Source organism: Emys orbicularis, chromosome 10, assembly GCF_028017835.1.
Source record: "Emys orbicularis isolate rEmyOrb1 chromosome 10, rEmyOrb1.hap1, whole genome shotgun sequence".
Classification (NCBI taxonomy): domain Eukaryota; kingdom Metazoa; phylum Chordata; order Testudines; family Emydidae; genus Emys; species Emys orbicularis.
In genome coordinates this window covers 80,666,750-80,680,644 of record NC_088692.1, presented here as the reverse complement: position 1 = coordinate 80,680,644, position 13,895 = coordinate 80,666,750, and the positions used below count along the sequence as shown (strand labels likewise).

Here is a 13,895-nt window from a genome sequence, read left to right as displayed (position 1 = left end):
CTACCTACAATAAATCCCCACAGTTCATTTTCTGTCTGAAAATATCAAAAACCTAGTTTTTGGGGTAGTTAAGTGACATGTGGTTCATTCGGGTCTATATAATTATAGCTCTCTCTCTCAGCTTCAAGCTAAATTTTGGGTCACCACCTCTAAGTGCGCTTCCATCATTGTGTTGTTGAGGGGTTTTTTCCTTTTCTTTTCCTTTCTTCCTATGATACTTTCGTGGACTCAGTTTTAATTCTTTCAGAACATATATTTTAAGGATACACATTTTTTTAAAGAAGCCAAGATTATATCAAAAATTATTATAGAACCACAGAATAAACTGGTTTGAAACCAGAAAAATACAAAAAAGAACAACTATAGGTACATAGACACATAGGACAATTAATAATTTGGAAAAAAAAGACTTACTTTTTTCCATTGCTAATTTTCTCCAAATTTCCTTTAAAAGCACTTTCAGCAAGATATTTTTCTTTAAAAAGTTTACCCCATAAAAGAAAAAAAAAAAGAAAAGAAAAAAGAAAAACCCACCCTAATGTATTTCCTTCCTTCTTTCTTTTTTTCTTTTACTTTTCTTTTCCCTTTATTTTTTAAACAAAAGAAATGATAAGTAGCAAGTTTTTTTTCTCTTAATGACACGGGAGTTTTTAATGCATTCTGTAAAAGTTCATTTGAGAGTCTTTTTTTTTAATTCACAGTCCATTATTTTTTTCCTGTCTTCTTTTAGCAAACTTGTAACATCCTTTTACATCCTTAGCAGAAGGAAATATAAGCAACCACCAGAACCCAAATGTCATTTGCTTTCCTTTCCCTCTCTTTCATCTCCCTTCTCAATATATATATTTTAATTTTTTTCTCCAATATTTTATTGAATGGACATATAAGGCCAGTTAAAACTGCTGCCAGACAGTAACATATCCCTGATTAGGGTTTCTATTGGGGTTTTACCTACCAAACGGACGAAAAACAATTGCTCTATGACAGAAGATGAGACAGTGCGCAGTGAGGGAAGACGTAGTAATAACTTCCCGAATCGCGTTGGTTGGTTGGGGTACTGGCTCCTAACATATTCTTCCAAAGCACACTGTGACTTCTCCTGTAAACTTTCAACATGGGCTACATCAGAGAGACCACAGGCATCTAGAAGAAAGTTAAAAAAAAGAAAAGAAAAAAAAAGAAAGAAAGAAAACAATCAGTTTAAAGAAGATTGTTTTAAAAAACTGGTAAAATTAGGCGTAGATAGTGGTTGATCATGTCGCTCTCAGAGCTAAGCATGTTTTTAGCAAAAGGTGGAATATATATATAAATATATATATATTCCACCCTTCGGAAGGGTCTACTCTAGAATCAAACCCAGTTTCAAGATCTAAGGGTTTAATTGCACTACTGACCTAGGCGGTAATACTGAGATGCTGGGAAAGTGTCATTTTATTATTAATTATTATTATTATTTGCAAAGGTTGAAAAGCATGCGGGGGAGAAGCCACTATTTCTTTCCCACTCGGAAAATAATTGTGAAGAGTCTCATCATATGGCTAGAAGGAATAATAATAATAATAACAATAATTAATAATAATTAATAATAAAACTGGCCCAGCAAAGAATAATGGCGCCCCGGTTCCAGCAATAGATTCTCCCCCAAAGAAGACAACGCGTTTTTCTTCAGTCTTTGAAACTGATTTAAGTGGCCCTTTAAAACTGATCTTGTCAGTTTAGCCTATTCAGAGGCAGCCATGCAAACTGTGATCTCTCTGTTCATTTGAGCTCTCTCCCCCCCCCCCCCTTCTTTTTCTTTTTCTCACTTTTTCTTTTTTTTTCTTTTAAACCCAAATCCTCTACAAGACGAAAACTCCCTGATATGGTCTGGACATTTTTCTGATACGCTAAAATACAATCAGTTCCCTTTAAATCAGAGACGTCTGTACTGAAAGAGCACAGGTTGTGACCTGACCTCTCTGTGGCTTCTTAGGCTAACACATGCATATTCTGCGAGTCATTAGGACCCAGATTTTAAATAAAGAAAAAAAAAGGGGGGGGAGAATAAAAAAGCAAACATCATATGCATCTATGTGTGTGTGTTTTACATCATTGAGCGTTATTGGGGCGCCTGAGAAGCTGCATGCATAACCTTATATTTGCATGTGTGTATTTCCACAAAATCAGATAACAGAAACCTTTATCTAGTTGGCAGGCAATTTGCATGCCAGGCCTCACATTTTGCAAATAGTAATAAATTTAACAGTTACGACAGTGTCGGACGATTGTTTTCTTGAAAGGCTAAAAAAGTGCTCTTTAGAAATCCAGGATTTGAAATAAACTCATCAGGGTTGTGTTGGGGAGTGTGTGTGCTGGGGGTGGGGGAAAATCCTAGATGAAAATTTGAGCGAGGGATAAAATGCATCCTTGAAAAATGACAGGGAAATAAAATAAGCATCCCACAAACAAACGGCACATTCTGCTTTTCCTAGGGCTAGATGCTCCCTGCTAATTGATCACCTTAGGACTTTAGCACGAGTAATTTGAAAAAAAAAGTTTTACGTGTAAAGCAATAATATATAAAAGGAAGTTTAGGTCACGACCCAGAACCTGGACAAAGTCCAGAAAATGACTTGGTTCCCCAGACCCCCTTTAACACAACAAGGAATGGATTGTGAGTCCTCCTCCCCCCACTCCACATAAACTACATTTTTTTTTCTGTTTCCTGATATCAGGCTTTAAAAAACTCCGATGAGTAATTATTTTACAAGTCCTGCTTCCATTCATATGTTTATCACGTGGCCACTTTCCCAAGCTTTCAAATTAGTTACAAAAGAAATCATTTAAGAAAACAAAACCACCTTAATCCAAAACTTCTAGAGGTCCAATACAGTGTGTCACCGGATGCCGCCTTAAAGTTAGCAGCCTCGACTAACGTAGTGCACAAATTAGAAAGCATATATGTAAATATATATATATATATATATACACACACACACATATATATAGCCTCCAGAGTTAAAATCAAGTCTATTACTCACACAGGTTAAACTACGGTGCAAGTTAATTAGATTTCACAATGCATTCAATTATTGTTTTATAACTCATATACTATTTATATGCTGAAAAAGTTGGCACGTATTTTCTACTTTTAATTATCTAAGAAACACCTTACTGCTTTGATTATTTCCTTCCAGAGAGAGGCATAGCTGTGTAACCATCGAATTAAATTTTTAAGCCCCAGCTAAGAATCCTCTCCTGTTACTTTTCATATTATTACTATGTATGTACTGGAGAATTATCTTTCACAAACCGGTACTTACTTTGGACCATACAACTCCTGCCGGGTATAACTGCAAACTTTTCCCCTTAGATCAAATGATACAGAACTGCTCATTGCCACATTCTATTTAACTCCGAGACAGCTCTTCGGGAAATTTGATTTATTTTATTTTATGGGATAGAAACGAATGTATTTTAAATTCAGCTTTGCATGCTTAACTTTTTTTAAATTCACTTTTTAATCTCGCAGGACTGCTTTTGTTGTTGTTGTTGTTGTTTTGCGGTTGCCCATAAAATGATCCTTCTTTTTTTAAAGTGGTTTCAGGGATGGGAAGACTTGCATTTAACAACATCAGACAGCTTGTGCTGCTGTTCGGATTGGTGTCGTTAAATGCCAGAGCTATACGGTTAAATCAAATATTATTTTCACAAGGGAAGGCAGAGGCTCACATGCCTTATTGGTGCTCAAAAGTCCCCCCCCCCCATCATTGTTAAAACTATTTGAAGGCTCCCTGTAAGGGTGCTTATAGGCCAGGCCTTCCTTGGAGAAACACACCCCATTTTTCTAAAAGGACACATGTAGCAATGATTCTGGTGGGGTTTCCAGCTTCTTACACTTTGCCAGAGTGAACCCATTTTAAAGGGGCGGCTGGGGAGGGGAAGGGAGGGGATGGGAGGGGGAAGAGTGCAAATAAATGCTGCCTACCTGAGGTGAAGAGGACTATGGCCTTTAAACAGCTATATTCTGCAGAGTCGACATGCAATGCTTTCAGTTTTTCTACTTGCTCTTGGAAGATTCGTATGTGGTCCATAAAGGCGACCACTCGGTCAGCAGACATCGGCGAAGCGTGGAGGCCAGCAGCGGCCAGGAGAGGAGCAACGTGGAGGGGCATGGAGCATTGGGCAGCGTTGAGCACAAATAACTCGCTCCAGGTCAGCCTGAGGAGGGCCACCTGGTCTGTGATCTGGAGGTCTGGGAAGAAGGGGATATTCCTGGCCCACTCCACCGCACTGAAGAGCATCCTGGCTGCCAGTTCACAAATGTTCTCGATGCCCATAATGTTGTTGGGTTGCATGCATTGACTGCCAAAGCGGGAGGTTGGGTAAGGTTCTGCTCGCAGAAGAAGGGAGATATATCCGGATAGGTAGGAATGGCAGTTGAGAGGGTCCCCATTTGTCAAGGCGAACTGACCATGAGTTGGCTGTGTGGGTGGCATTCTGCCCCTCTGGACGGCTGCAGTAAATAAAGAAGAAACTACAGCAATTAATACCTGAATTGCTACGATCCTTTTCCAATCAAGTTCTGCTTTGTGTGTGACCCTGGGTAAAGGCATCTTCGGGGGGACATGCATTTCCCGGACAGAGTTCAGCCTGGGTCTGGTTTAGGGCTCTGCAGTTCCTGATTAAAGTAAAGGCAGCAATAAAAGCTAAGCAAGGCTCTGTACATGCCTCAAGGCTGCTGCTCTGAACTGCTTTAAGGACACTACGGATCCTCAGTTCCTAAACACACAAGAATTCACCCCCCCCGCCCCCTCATATGTACCGAACGTCTGTGTGTGTGTGTGTGTGTGTGGGGGGGGGGGATTCCTCTTCATTACAGCTGATATTGCTTATTGATTTAGGGCTGCAGGGCGGGGAGGGTGCAGACACCTTTCAAAACACAAAGTGCTCGTCCCAGACAGCATTTATTGACTATTCAACAATCCTTTAAAAAGGTAAAATTCCCCTGCAACAGAGACGGGTAGATACAGCCACGCGACGGGCGAGGGTTATTATTTAAAAGCACCTTTATCAGCTGCTCATGGAAAGTGGGCCTTTCATTTTGTTAATAAATTTACATGGTGACAGCGAGAGAAAAGGAGAGGGAAAGGGAATAATAGCCAGAGATGGAGAAAGAAGGGAGAGTGGCTGAAATGTGCGGGGCTTAGATTTGTTATTTAGCAGATAACAAGGTTAGTTACTCTTGCAGACACACAAAGACAAGCCTGGCAGTCCAAAGCCCCCCTAACCCTTAACCTACATAGCAGCGTCCAGACACAGAACACGCCATTGCAAAACTGGAGGCTCAGATTTCTCGTCTAATTTTATATCACAAAGACTCGATTTGCACGGATCAAAACCCCTCAGCTACTTATTTCTTTCTTCCATCTCCTGTCCCTTTTACCACATTCTCGCTGTCTCTCCTGGGGGGGTGGGGGAGATAATTACAATACTAAAAAGACGGGTTTATTTTTAAAAATCAGACTGAGAATCCATAGTGGAATTCAGAAGAACCCTGCAGTAATGCGAGTTACATTGCTACAGTAATTCGAACCTCCTGTGTAAGGGTGGGTGATGGGGGTAGGTATTCATCTATCTATAAATTCACACACACACGATTTGGGGGGAAGGAGGGGGTAATGCTGAACATGCAGGAGGAAACATTAAAAAAGTAGCCACGCCTCAGAATAATCATCTCCCTCCTTAAACAGCTGAACCTAAAATATCCACTTCCAATGAACCTCCATCAGCCAAATCACACACATCAATGAGGAGGGCAGGAGAAAGCAGGCAAGTCCCCCTCCCCTCAACATCTCTTTCTGAATTAAGGGAAAGTTTATCTCACTCGCTGTTTATTGTTGATTTGGCTTTTTTTTCCCCCTTAAAAAAACACAAACCTGATTTGTTTGAAGGGGAGAAAAGAAAAACAGAAAAGCAAAATGCAGTGACTGAAAATTGGAAAACAAATGAAATCCCAATACCTTCCCGTCTCATGCCAACTTTGAGGCATTTTTTGAGCCGGCAGTACTGACACTGATTGCGGTGGTGCTGGTCAATGGGACAGTTCCTGTTGGCACGACAAGTATAGCTCAGGTTCCTCCTGACACTCCGCTTGAAGAAACTCTTGCAACCCTCGCAGGTAAATTGGCCATAATGTTTGCCACTAGACTTGTCCCCACAAACCACACATTCAATGTGCTGCTGCTGCTGCTGCTTGTCTCCTCCTTGGCTCTGCTGGTTTGGCTGGTTGGTCTGGGCTGGAGTGCTGGGGGGCCCTCCTTGTCCCGGGGTTTGTGGTGTGTGAGGGGCCCCAGCTGGTGGTCCTTGCACTGGAGGGGCTTGAGCAGGCTGAGTTCCCTGAGCTCCGGGTACATCGTCCTGGGGGTCTCGCCACGCACCAACTACCATTGCCATATCTATTGGACACCGTTTCCAAACTTCCTGTTCCCCCTTTATTTTTAAAGTTTGTTTGCTTTGCTTTCAGATCAGCTTTGCTGCAGTTTCTCTCTCTCTCTTTTTTTTCCCTTAAAAAAGGAGAAAAGGGGGGTTGGGGGGACAGAAAAAATGCCAGCGAAGGCGGAGGACGAGGGGTGTTTGGGGGGGCAGATTGCGAGTCGATTGTCTGGCTTAAAGACAGAAAAGTAAGGGGGTGGTAGGGGTAGGGGGGAGAGAGAGAGAGAGAGAGAGGAAAAAATCTCTTCAAAGATCTCCCTCTCTCTCTCTCTTAAAGCTGATCTGCTGCAGAGGAGTTGAAGGAGGAGAGGCGAGTGTCGGGGGGCCAGGTCCAGGGAAGCTCACAGTCAGCCATTCAGGAAAGCCATCAAAATAAGAATGGAGAAAAGGTTAAAGATTACACACAAGGCTTGCAAAGAAAAAAAATTGCACCACTAAAAAGACTTTTCTCGGCGCAGAAAGCGGAGGGGTTCGCTGTAGTTTTTTGAAGTCCAGGTTGTGGAAACATCAACCGAGCTCGGCTTCGCTTTTTTTTTTTTTTTTTTCTCTCTCTTTCTTTCCGCTGCTTCTTTCTCTCTCTTTTTTTCCTTTTCTTTATTTTGCTGCTGCTTCTCCTCCTCCTGCTGCCGCCGCTGTTGCTGCTGCTGCTGCTCGCTGCCTTGTGCCGCGTCTCCTTCTTTGCAAGTGGGGCTCTTAGCGCAGTTGGTTCACACAACACATGGGGTGGAGGGGGGGGGAGGGAGGGGGAAGGGGGAGGTGAAGGGAAAGAGTCAACTCTCCAGCTTAGCGCTCAGCCAGTGATAATGATAAAAGAGGAGAGCAGGAGGAGGAAGAGGAGGAGGGAAAGACGGATCACAACCTAGAACACAGCATCATTCTTCATGCAAAAAAAAAAAAAAAAAAAAAAGCAAGACGAGAAGAGGGACAATCAACCCCCCCCCCCCGACGACCACCAAAAAAAAAAAAAAAAAAAAAGGGCAAAAAAAAAAAAGGCAAAAGAAAAAGAACTGAGACTCAAAGTGATCAAATATGCTAAGAAGGGGGGTTAGGAAGTGAATGCGATTTATAGGAGCGGGGCTGGCAGAGTGGTGAGTGCTTTCTCTGCGATCAGCTCACTGAGCTCTCTATATAGTGAACTTTGACACGACTGCTGCGACTTAGCACACGTTACCATGGCGACCGCTCGCCTTATAAGGCAACAGACTGTGTTTGACTGGTCAAAAGCTCCCGGACCGCCCCTCGTCTCTCATTGGACCGCTCAGCCTTGTGCTGGCTGGCATGGCTGCCAAAGCAGGCTGCCCGGTCCTAAAGGGAGAACGGTTCTCGGACAGCTTAGAACGGAGGTGGGGGATGATTTTTTTTTTTAAAATATGATCGTTATTATTATATCTTTGCACTTTCCCTTTGCCTTAGTTGCAGGATCTTTCAAAAGAATGGGGGAAAATAAGGCTGGAGACCCAGATAAATATCCATGGGAAAGTGAGACTGAAATAGTCTTTGTAGATCTCAGACTTTATTAACTCTTTGATCAGGCACGAGAAAAAAAAAATCTGATCTTATCATCACCTGTAAGCAAGAGAGTTACATTACATTTTCCTGTTCCCTATTGTGGTGATAATGTCATAAAATAAATTCCTAATGGATTTTTTTTCCGGGGGGGAGGGTAAAAATAACAGCTTCTGTGCTAAATAAGGTGATCGGATGCAATTCTTATAAATCAAAAATTGGGGAAGGAGTGCTTTCAGAATTGATATTCTTCAGTGACTACCTTCTCCTTTTTAGGGTTAAAGTTTCGCAGGTATGTAGATTTAACTTTTTAATTGCTCAATCCGCGAAGAGGATGCTGACAAAAAGATAACTGTGTCATTCAGATGCTGCAGTTAAAAGACATTATCATAAACCTTATTCAACATCATTTAAAAAAACCTCTAAAATGGAGTTAGCTGTAAACTATAATTTCAGTATATGCAACCCTAGCTAATTATTGTGAATGGTTATTTGCAAAGGTAGAGATACCTGTATTCATACCATATACATTAGTGAAATGTCTGTGTGTATGCTACATATATATTAGATATACATCTATCAATGTATATAGACAGAGACATCAGTGAATATGGTACTTGATCACAGAATAGTTGAGTATAGACTTCATTGTTTCTTGACTGCGCTGGCATTTCAAGAACCATTCTTTTCATCAAACACCCAAACATAAATTGGAAATAATTAGCATACAAATACACACCACACATGTCTGAATATCTATATATGTGAACACATACCCACACATTTATTCTGAGTTGCATAGTGTTTACAGCAATAGCAATGATTTAATCAAGTACAGCATATCTTACATTCATTGAGTATGTTGGAAAAATTCAGTGCTGTTTTCCAGAATATGAATTTCTTTTCTTTGATCAGAAACCTAGGCGGGTTGGTCATAACGCAATGCATTTCTAGCTATTCAACTTTATTCTTTTTGTTTTAGGCTAAGCAGAAATTCACGGATAACATACAGGGATGCGGTAGCATTGTGACTCGGTAGCATAATCTCTGTACTATATATGGAGCAACTCTAAATAGGTAACCGATCTAAGTACACAGGGACAATTGTTTATATCCTATTGAACCTGGGTACTAAGCACCATAACGGAGATAGTTAGTTTATTTCCTATTGAATAGCTGCAGCAAGCACCAGAACAGACAAACGCATGGATAGCTAGAAATTAATTTTAAAATACATAGATAAATGGACAGGCAGACAGTTACTTCTATACAAATATACACATACATATATACACAAGTCTGAGATAGTTTGACTATATGTGTATAAGTCCCTAAGTAGAAACATGGGGACCCAGATGCATACAAACTATATACAGGATTCATTGCTGCAGCTTTCCCCCTCCACACACACTTTTTCATGTTGCCACATGCACACCCCTTCTGCCGCAGAAATAATATATGTCTCTAAAGCCGCAGGTGCTGAGATGATTGGAAAGTTGTAAAAAGCACCTAGATTTGACACTGTCCTGTTTATAAACCTGGAATATAATAAGATTCCACCAACAAAGATGCGCGCCTGGTCAATTTCAAAGGCAGGCTGTAGAATTCCAATTGATCATGATGTAGCAATATAAACCCTTAACTTAAATAGTGATCGAGGGGGAGATAGAAAGAAAGGGGTTGGGGGAAGGGACCTTTTACGGTTAAAATGTGGAGAGCTGCCTTATGATTTCCAAATAACTCAGACATTAGGGGTCACACATTTTAGTTGAGAATATAAAACATAGTTGTTGACTGTAGTTTATGTGGCATGTCTTGGAAAAGATTTCCTCTCTCAAATCTTATAAAGTATACAGGGATAATTCATCATCTAAAAACATGAACATCTTAACAAATGCAGAAAGAGCGTTTAATTTTTTAACAGCGTCCACATTATGAATAGTTTGAATATGTGATCTACCTATATATCCTTAAAAGCTCCAGTATATTCGGATTACTCAAACCATAATGAAGAATGCCCCAGCTTAACTATTTGCTCTTCGAGGGATACAACAATACAACTGTCTATTAGGTGGTTTCCTATTTATTTGAAAACACCCCTGCGATATAGGCTGATGTAGAATAGATGAATATAATGATGAACTGCAGCTAATTTTGCTGAATAATATTTGAAAAATGAGCGTATCGCTGATAGATGAAGATTCTAAAATGTCCTTATGGGAGCTGAGTCACAATAGAACAGTCATATTTTGAAAGTAGGATTGTATTATTAATTATTATTATTATTATTATTTATTATTATTTACAAAAAGAATAAATCCCTCCCGCCATTTTACTGCAGATGTAAATGTATTTTAATGAGCGGGGGGCGGAAAGCTTTATTTTATTAAAATAAAGTTTGGGATAGCGTCCGTGTAAATCTTTAGGAAAGAGGGGGAGATCTGTTTTTCTGGCAGAAACTTGCCTAATAGTCCTCTAATTCTGTATAGATTAAATCGCAATAGGAATACAGCATCGAACAAATACCGAGTTTCACTCTGAACTCAGTGGAAAGCAGTTACGTCTAACAGAATGCAATGAATTCCTCTTCTCCCTGAATGTAGTATGTGTGTGTTTTTCTCTTCCACCACACTGAAGTTCCATGAATAGGGAAAGTGGCTCCTATTGTGTGACTCTGAACTTCCAAGTCAATGCAATTTTTAACCACTGGCTTGTGGTACTTTGAAAATCACCAGGAGCTGTCAGAGTTGGGTCCTCTGAAAAATTTACAGTGCTAAATCAGAGCATATGCTGTGAGAGAGGGGAAAAAATTGCTTAAGATTCGAGCAAGTACAGTATCTGTCTGCCCCCTAGTGTAAGTCTCTTATCTGCCTAAAATTCAACTTTAAAAGAAAAGGATCTCTTAAAGGGAAACGACTTTTGGCTCACGTATGCATACGAGAATGAAACTTCTGTGCATTTTAATCTGATTAATTCCAAAGGATTTAAAATTAATTGGCTTGGACACTCCTAGACGGACAGTTAGATTTCTGCATCAGGGTTTCTCCAAGCCCTGTGTTGAATAGGTATTTTTAAGCGGAGGGGGGGGGGGGGGGGAACGGGACGGGACTGGTTTGTGATTTTTTTTTTAAATGAGAAGCCATGCCTCTCATGCTTTTGTCAGAATAGAGCAGTTTTGCTGCTTAAAGTCAGATCTGCACCTTTTGCAATAAAGAAGGATAAATCTTTGCCTTAAAGCTGCAGACCAGCTGCCAACCGCACCTTCCGATGGTGAGTATATATTCCTGCTTCTTACCATTGTACTTGCTTAAACAGAAATTGTTCCTGGTGGGAGAAAGATGGGTTCTCAGCGCTACACATTCAACACCGACCTTTCTCAAAATAATAATAATAGTAATAATAATAATTAATAAAAAATGCTGCCAACTTCCCACGATTACAAAATTCCGTGCAGAATCCCTAGCACTAAAGTAGGAGACTTGGTTCCCCTGCATCCTTAATAATCAGTTACTATAACAAAGTAGAATTAGTCAGTTACTATAACAAAGTCCCCTTTCAGAAGAGCTATTCGTTCTTCACTCTTGTTTGAAATGACTTCGATGCACGTTTGTATATTAGCTTTTGAATCTGATTTGGGTCGTTTTGTTTATTTTTACTAAAGGACGTGATAACTGATGGTGCTGTAATTGCAGACACTGGGTCTCTTCCCTCTCCTCCCCCCACCCCTTCGAGCAACCCACGTAACCTTAGAAACGATAGTTTAATACGTAAGTTATCTAACAATTGTTTTCTTAAGAGAAACACAAGATCACAACACATTAAAAAAAAAGAGTGAAAAAGAAGAAGAAACTATAAGTAAACATACCAAAACCATATTTGCCTTGTTCAAGGTCCCAAATCGCTTGCATCTTCTTTTTCTACCTCTCCTTTAGTTTGGCAGGTGAAACAAACAACCAAAAAAACCGCTGTTTGCCCCCCTGAAAAGATGTGCGTTGGGTAATTAAAGAGAATCTCCTTCTTGGTGTTTATCTAAGCGATTGTGCAAACTGATAAAAAAAAAAGTAAATAAATAAATAAAAGAAAAAGAGGCTACAACCTTCGGGGGGTGGGGGAGGAGAGAAAGAAGCGAGGTGAAGGGAATAGATCTCCCCAGCCTACAGGGAAGTGCTTTCCGTGTGTTATTAGCGTTCAGCCTTGGGGGGGAAAAACAACAACTGAACACTCACTCTAACTTTGCACAGACAGGGTTTGAGGGAGAGCTTTGTACATAGCTGCTTAGGAATGTGCGCCTCGCCTTTAAGAAGAAAAAAAAAAAAACCCACCCAAACCCAAGGTAGGAGATGTCTTTGAGTGATCCTTGTCTCTCATCTCATTCCTTAGAAGGAAGAGCGTCTTGCTACACCTTGTTTGGAGCTGAAAAGACCCGAGACTTAAAAACCAAACCAAAACAAAGGGGAAAAAAAACCCCAAAACCCACAGCCCCCCTCGTCCAGCCGGAAACAATATAGATAAATAAGAGTGAAATCCCCTAACTTAGTGAGTGTTGTGGTCGGATGTGTGCACCCGATTTCAAACCCGCCAAGAGAAAAACCGCAAACAACTGCAGGCGAGCGATCAACACATGCACAGAAAGGGGATTGGGGCGGGGGGAGGACGAAGAGATAGTGTCCTGTTTAGGGTCGGTAGGGAACGCAAGCACATGCTAAAGCCAGCTGGAAAAGAATCGGAGCTAACCGGGAATCTCTCTCTCTCTCTCTGCCCCTGAGATCCCAGCTAGAAGGAGTTACTCCACAATTTTTTTTTTCATTTTAAAATAAATAAGTCCATCCATAAAACCCGCTGGAATGATCATCGCTGTGCTAATTAAAACCCTTAGAAAGACATTTCCCCAGCCCGTCACAAACATGGCAACTTTAGAAATGCAAAGCGCGGCTTGGGGGGTTTAATTTGTTAATTGTTTAAAATTTGAGGATCCTGTTGCAAACCTGCTATTACGCCCATCCCCGACCCACTAAAACAGTCCTTCCTCCTTTCCTAATGAACGAGACGCTAGCGCAGGGAGAGTTTGGGACAATTTGGAATACATTATGCTGCGATTGGCAGTCTGGTACAGTTTTAAACTTAATGGATTCCTGCTTCTTCCTTTTTGTTTTAAGAAAAGAATGAGGGGGGAGGGGGAGTAGAGGGGGAGGGGCACAGACGGATCTTTTATTTTAGGAAGCGGTTATGGTAAGAAGTGTGTCAAACTTGACAAATGGAAAAAACATTCTTCCACTCTTACTTGTCTTTGCCTTAAAACAGGAATTAAGTTAACCACAGTTCTGAATGTTAATGGCATGTTTACTGAGCTAATGAAAATTACAAATGGGTTTTAGCACCTCAAACAATGATGAAAAAACGATGAAGGCAACTATCATCACAGCCTTGGGGGTGGGGGAAGGGAGCGGGAAGGAATAAACGCACAATATTGACCAGAAGGGTAAATCTTTTAACTTTTCATTAATACCCTAACTCTGGTCTACACAAGTTTCCACTCCTGTTAAGTCTGATCAGTACATGGGAGATGGAGACACAGCACCGTTGAATGAATTTTTATTATTGCCAGAGGGACATTCAGATCCCCCCCCCCCCCCGCCCATGCTGTCCTCCCTCCTCTGCAAAATAAACCCCTTACGGGTGAGAATTCCTAAGGTGTGCTGACAAGCATATGATACATAGTAAAGTAATTTCCTCTCTTAGCCCACGCCTCCCCCTCCCCACACACTATCTTCCCCAAATGTTCCTTTTCTATCAATCCCAACGGCTGGGAGGGAGAGGGGCAGAGGAAGGGAGAATTAACCCTCCCCCCGGTTTATCCTTGCAATCCAAGGAGGAAAGGATGACCTAATAATTCAGTTTTATGATAACAATTTTCA

The 13,895-nt window shown here is 41.0% G+C and overlaps 1 protein-coding gene across 4 annotated transcripts; it reads right to left on the bottom strand.

The window, feature by feature from the left end:
• Nucleotides 1-868: 868 nt before the first annotated feature.
• On the bottom strand, nucleotides 869-11,888 carry NR2F2 (nuclear receptor subfamily 2 group F member 2). Of its 4 annotated transcripts, XM_065411901.1 has the most exons (4): nucleotides 6,361-6,435; nucleotides 6,003-6,231; nucleotides 3,968-4,495; nucleotides 869-1,143 (listed from the first exon to the last, which is right to left on the bottom strand). In XM_065411901.1, exons 1-4 carry the CDS (start codon nucleotides 6,433-6,435, stop codon nucleotides 869-871), a joined length of 1,107 nt encoding a protein of 368 aa, XP_065267973.1. The 4 variants fall into 4 exon arrangements, with proteins under 4 accessions (XP_065267973.1, XP_065267974.1, XP_065267971.1 ...); XM_065411902.1 differs by lacking the exons at nucleotides 6,003-6,231; nucleotides 6,361-6,435 and adding an exon at nucleotides 11,846-11,888; XM_065411899.1 differs by having other exon boundaries at nucleotides 3,968-4,516; nucleotides 6,003-6,435.
• Nucleotides 11,889-13,895: the final 2,007 nt, after the last annotated feature.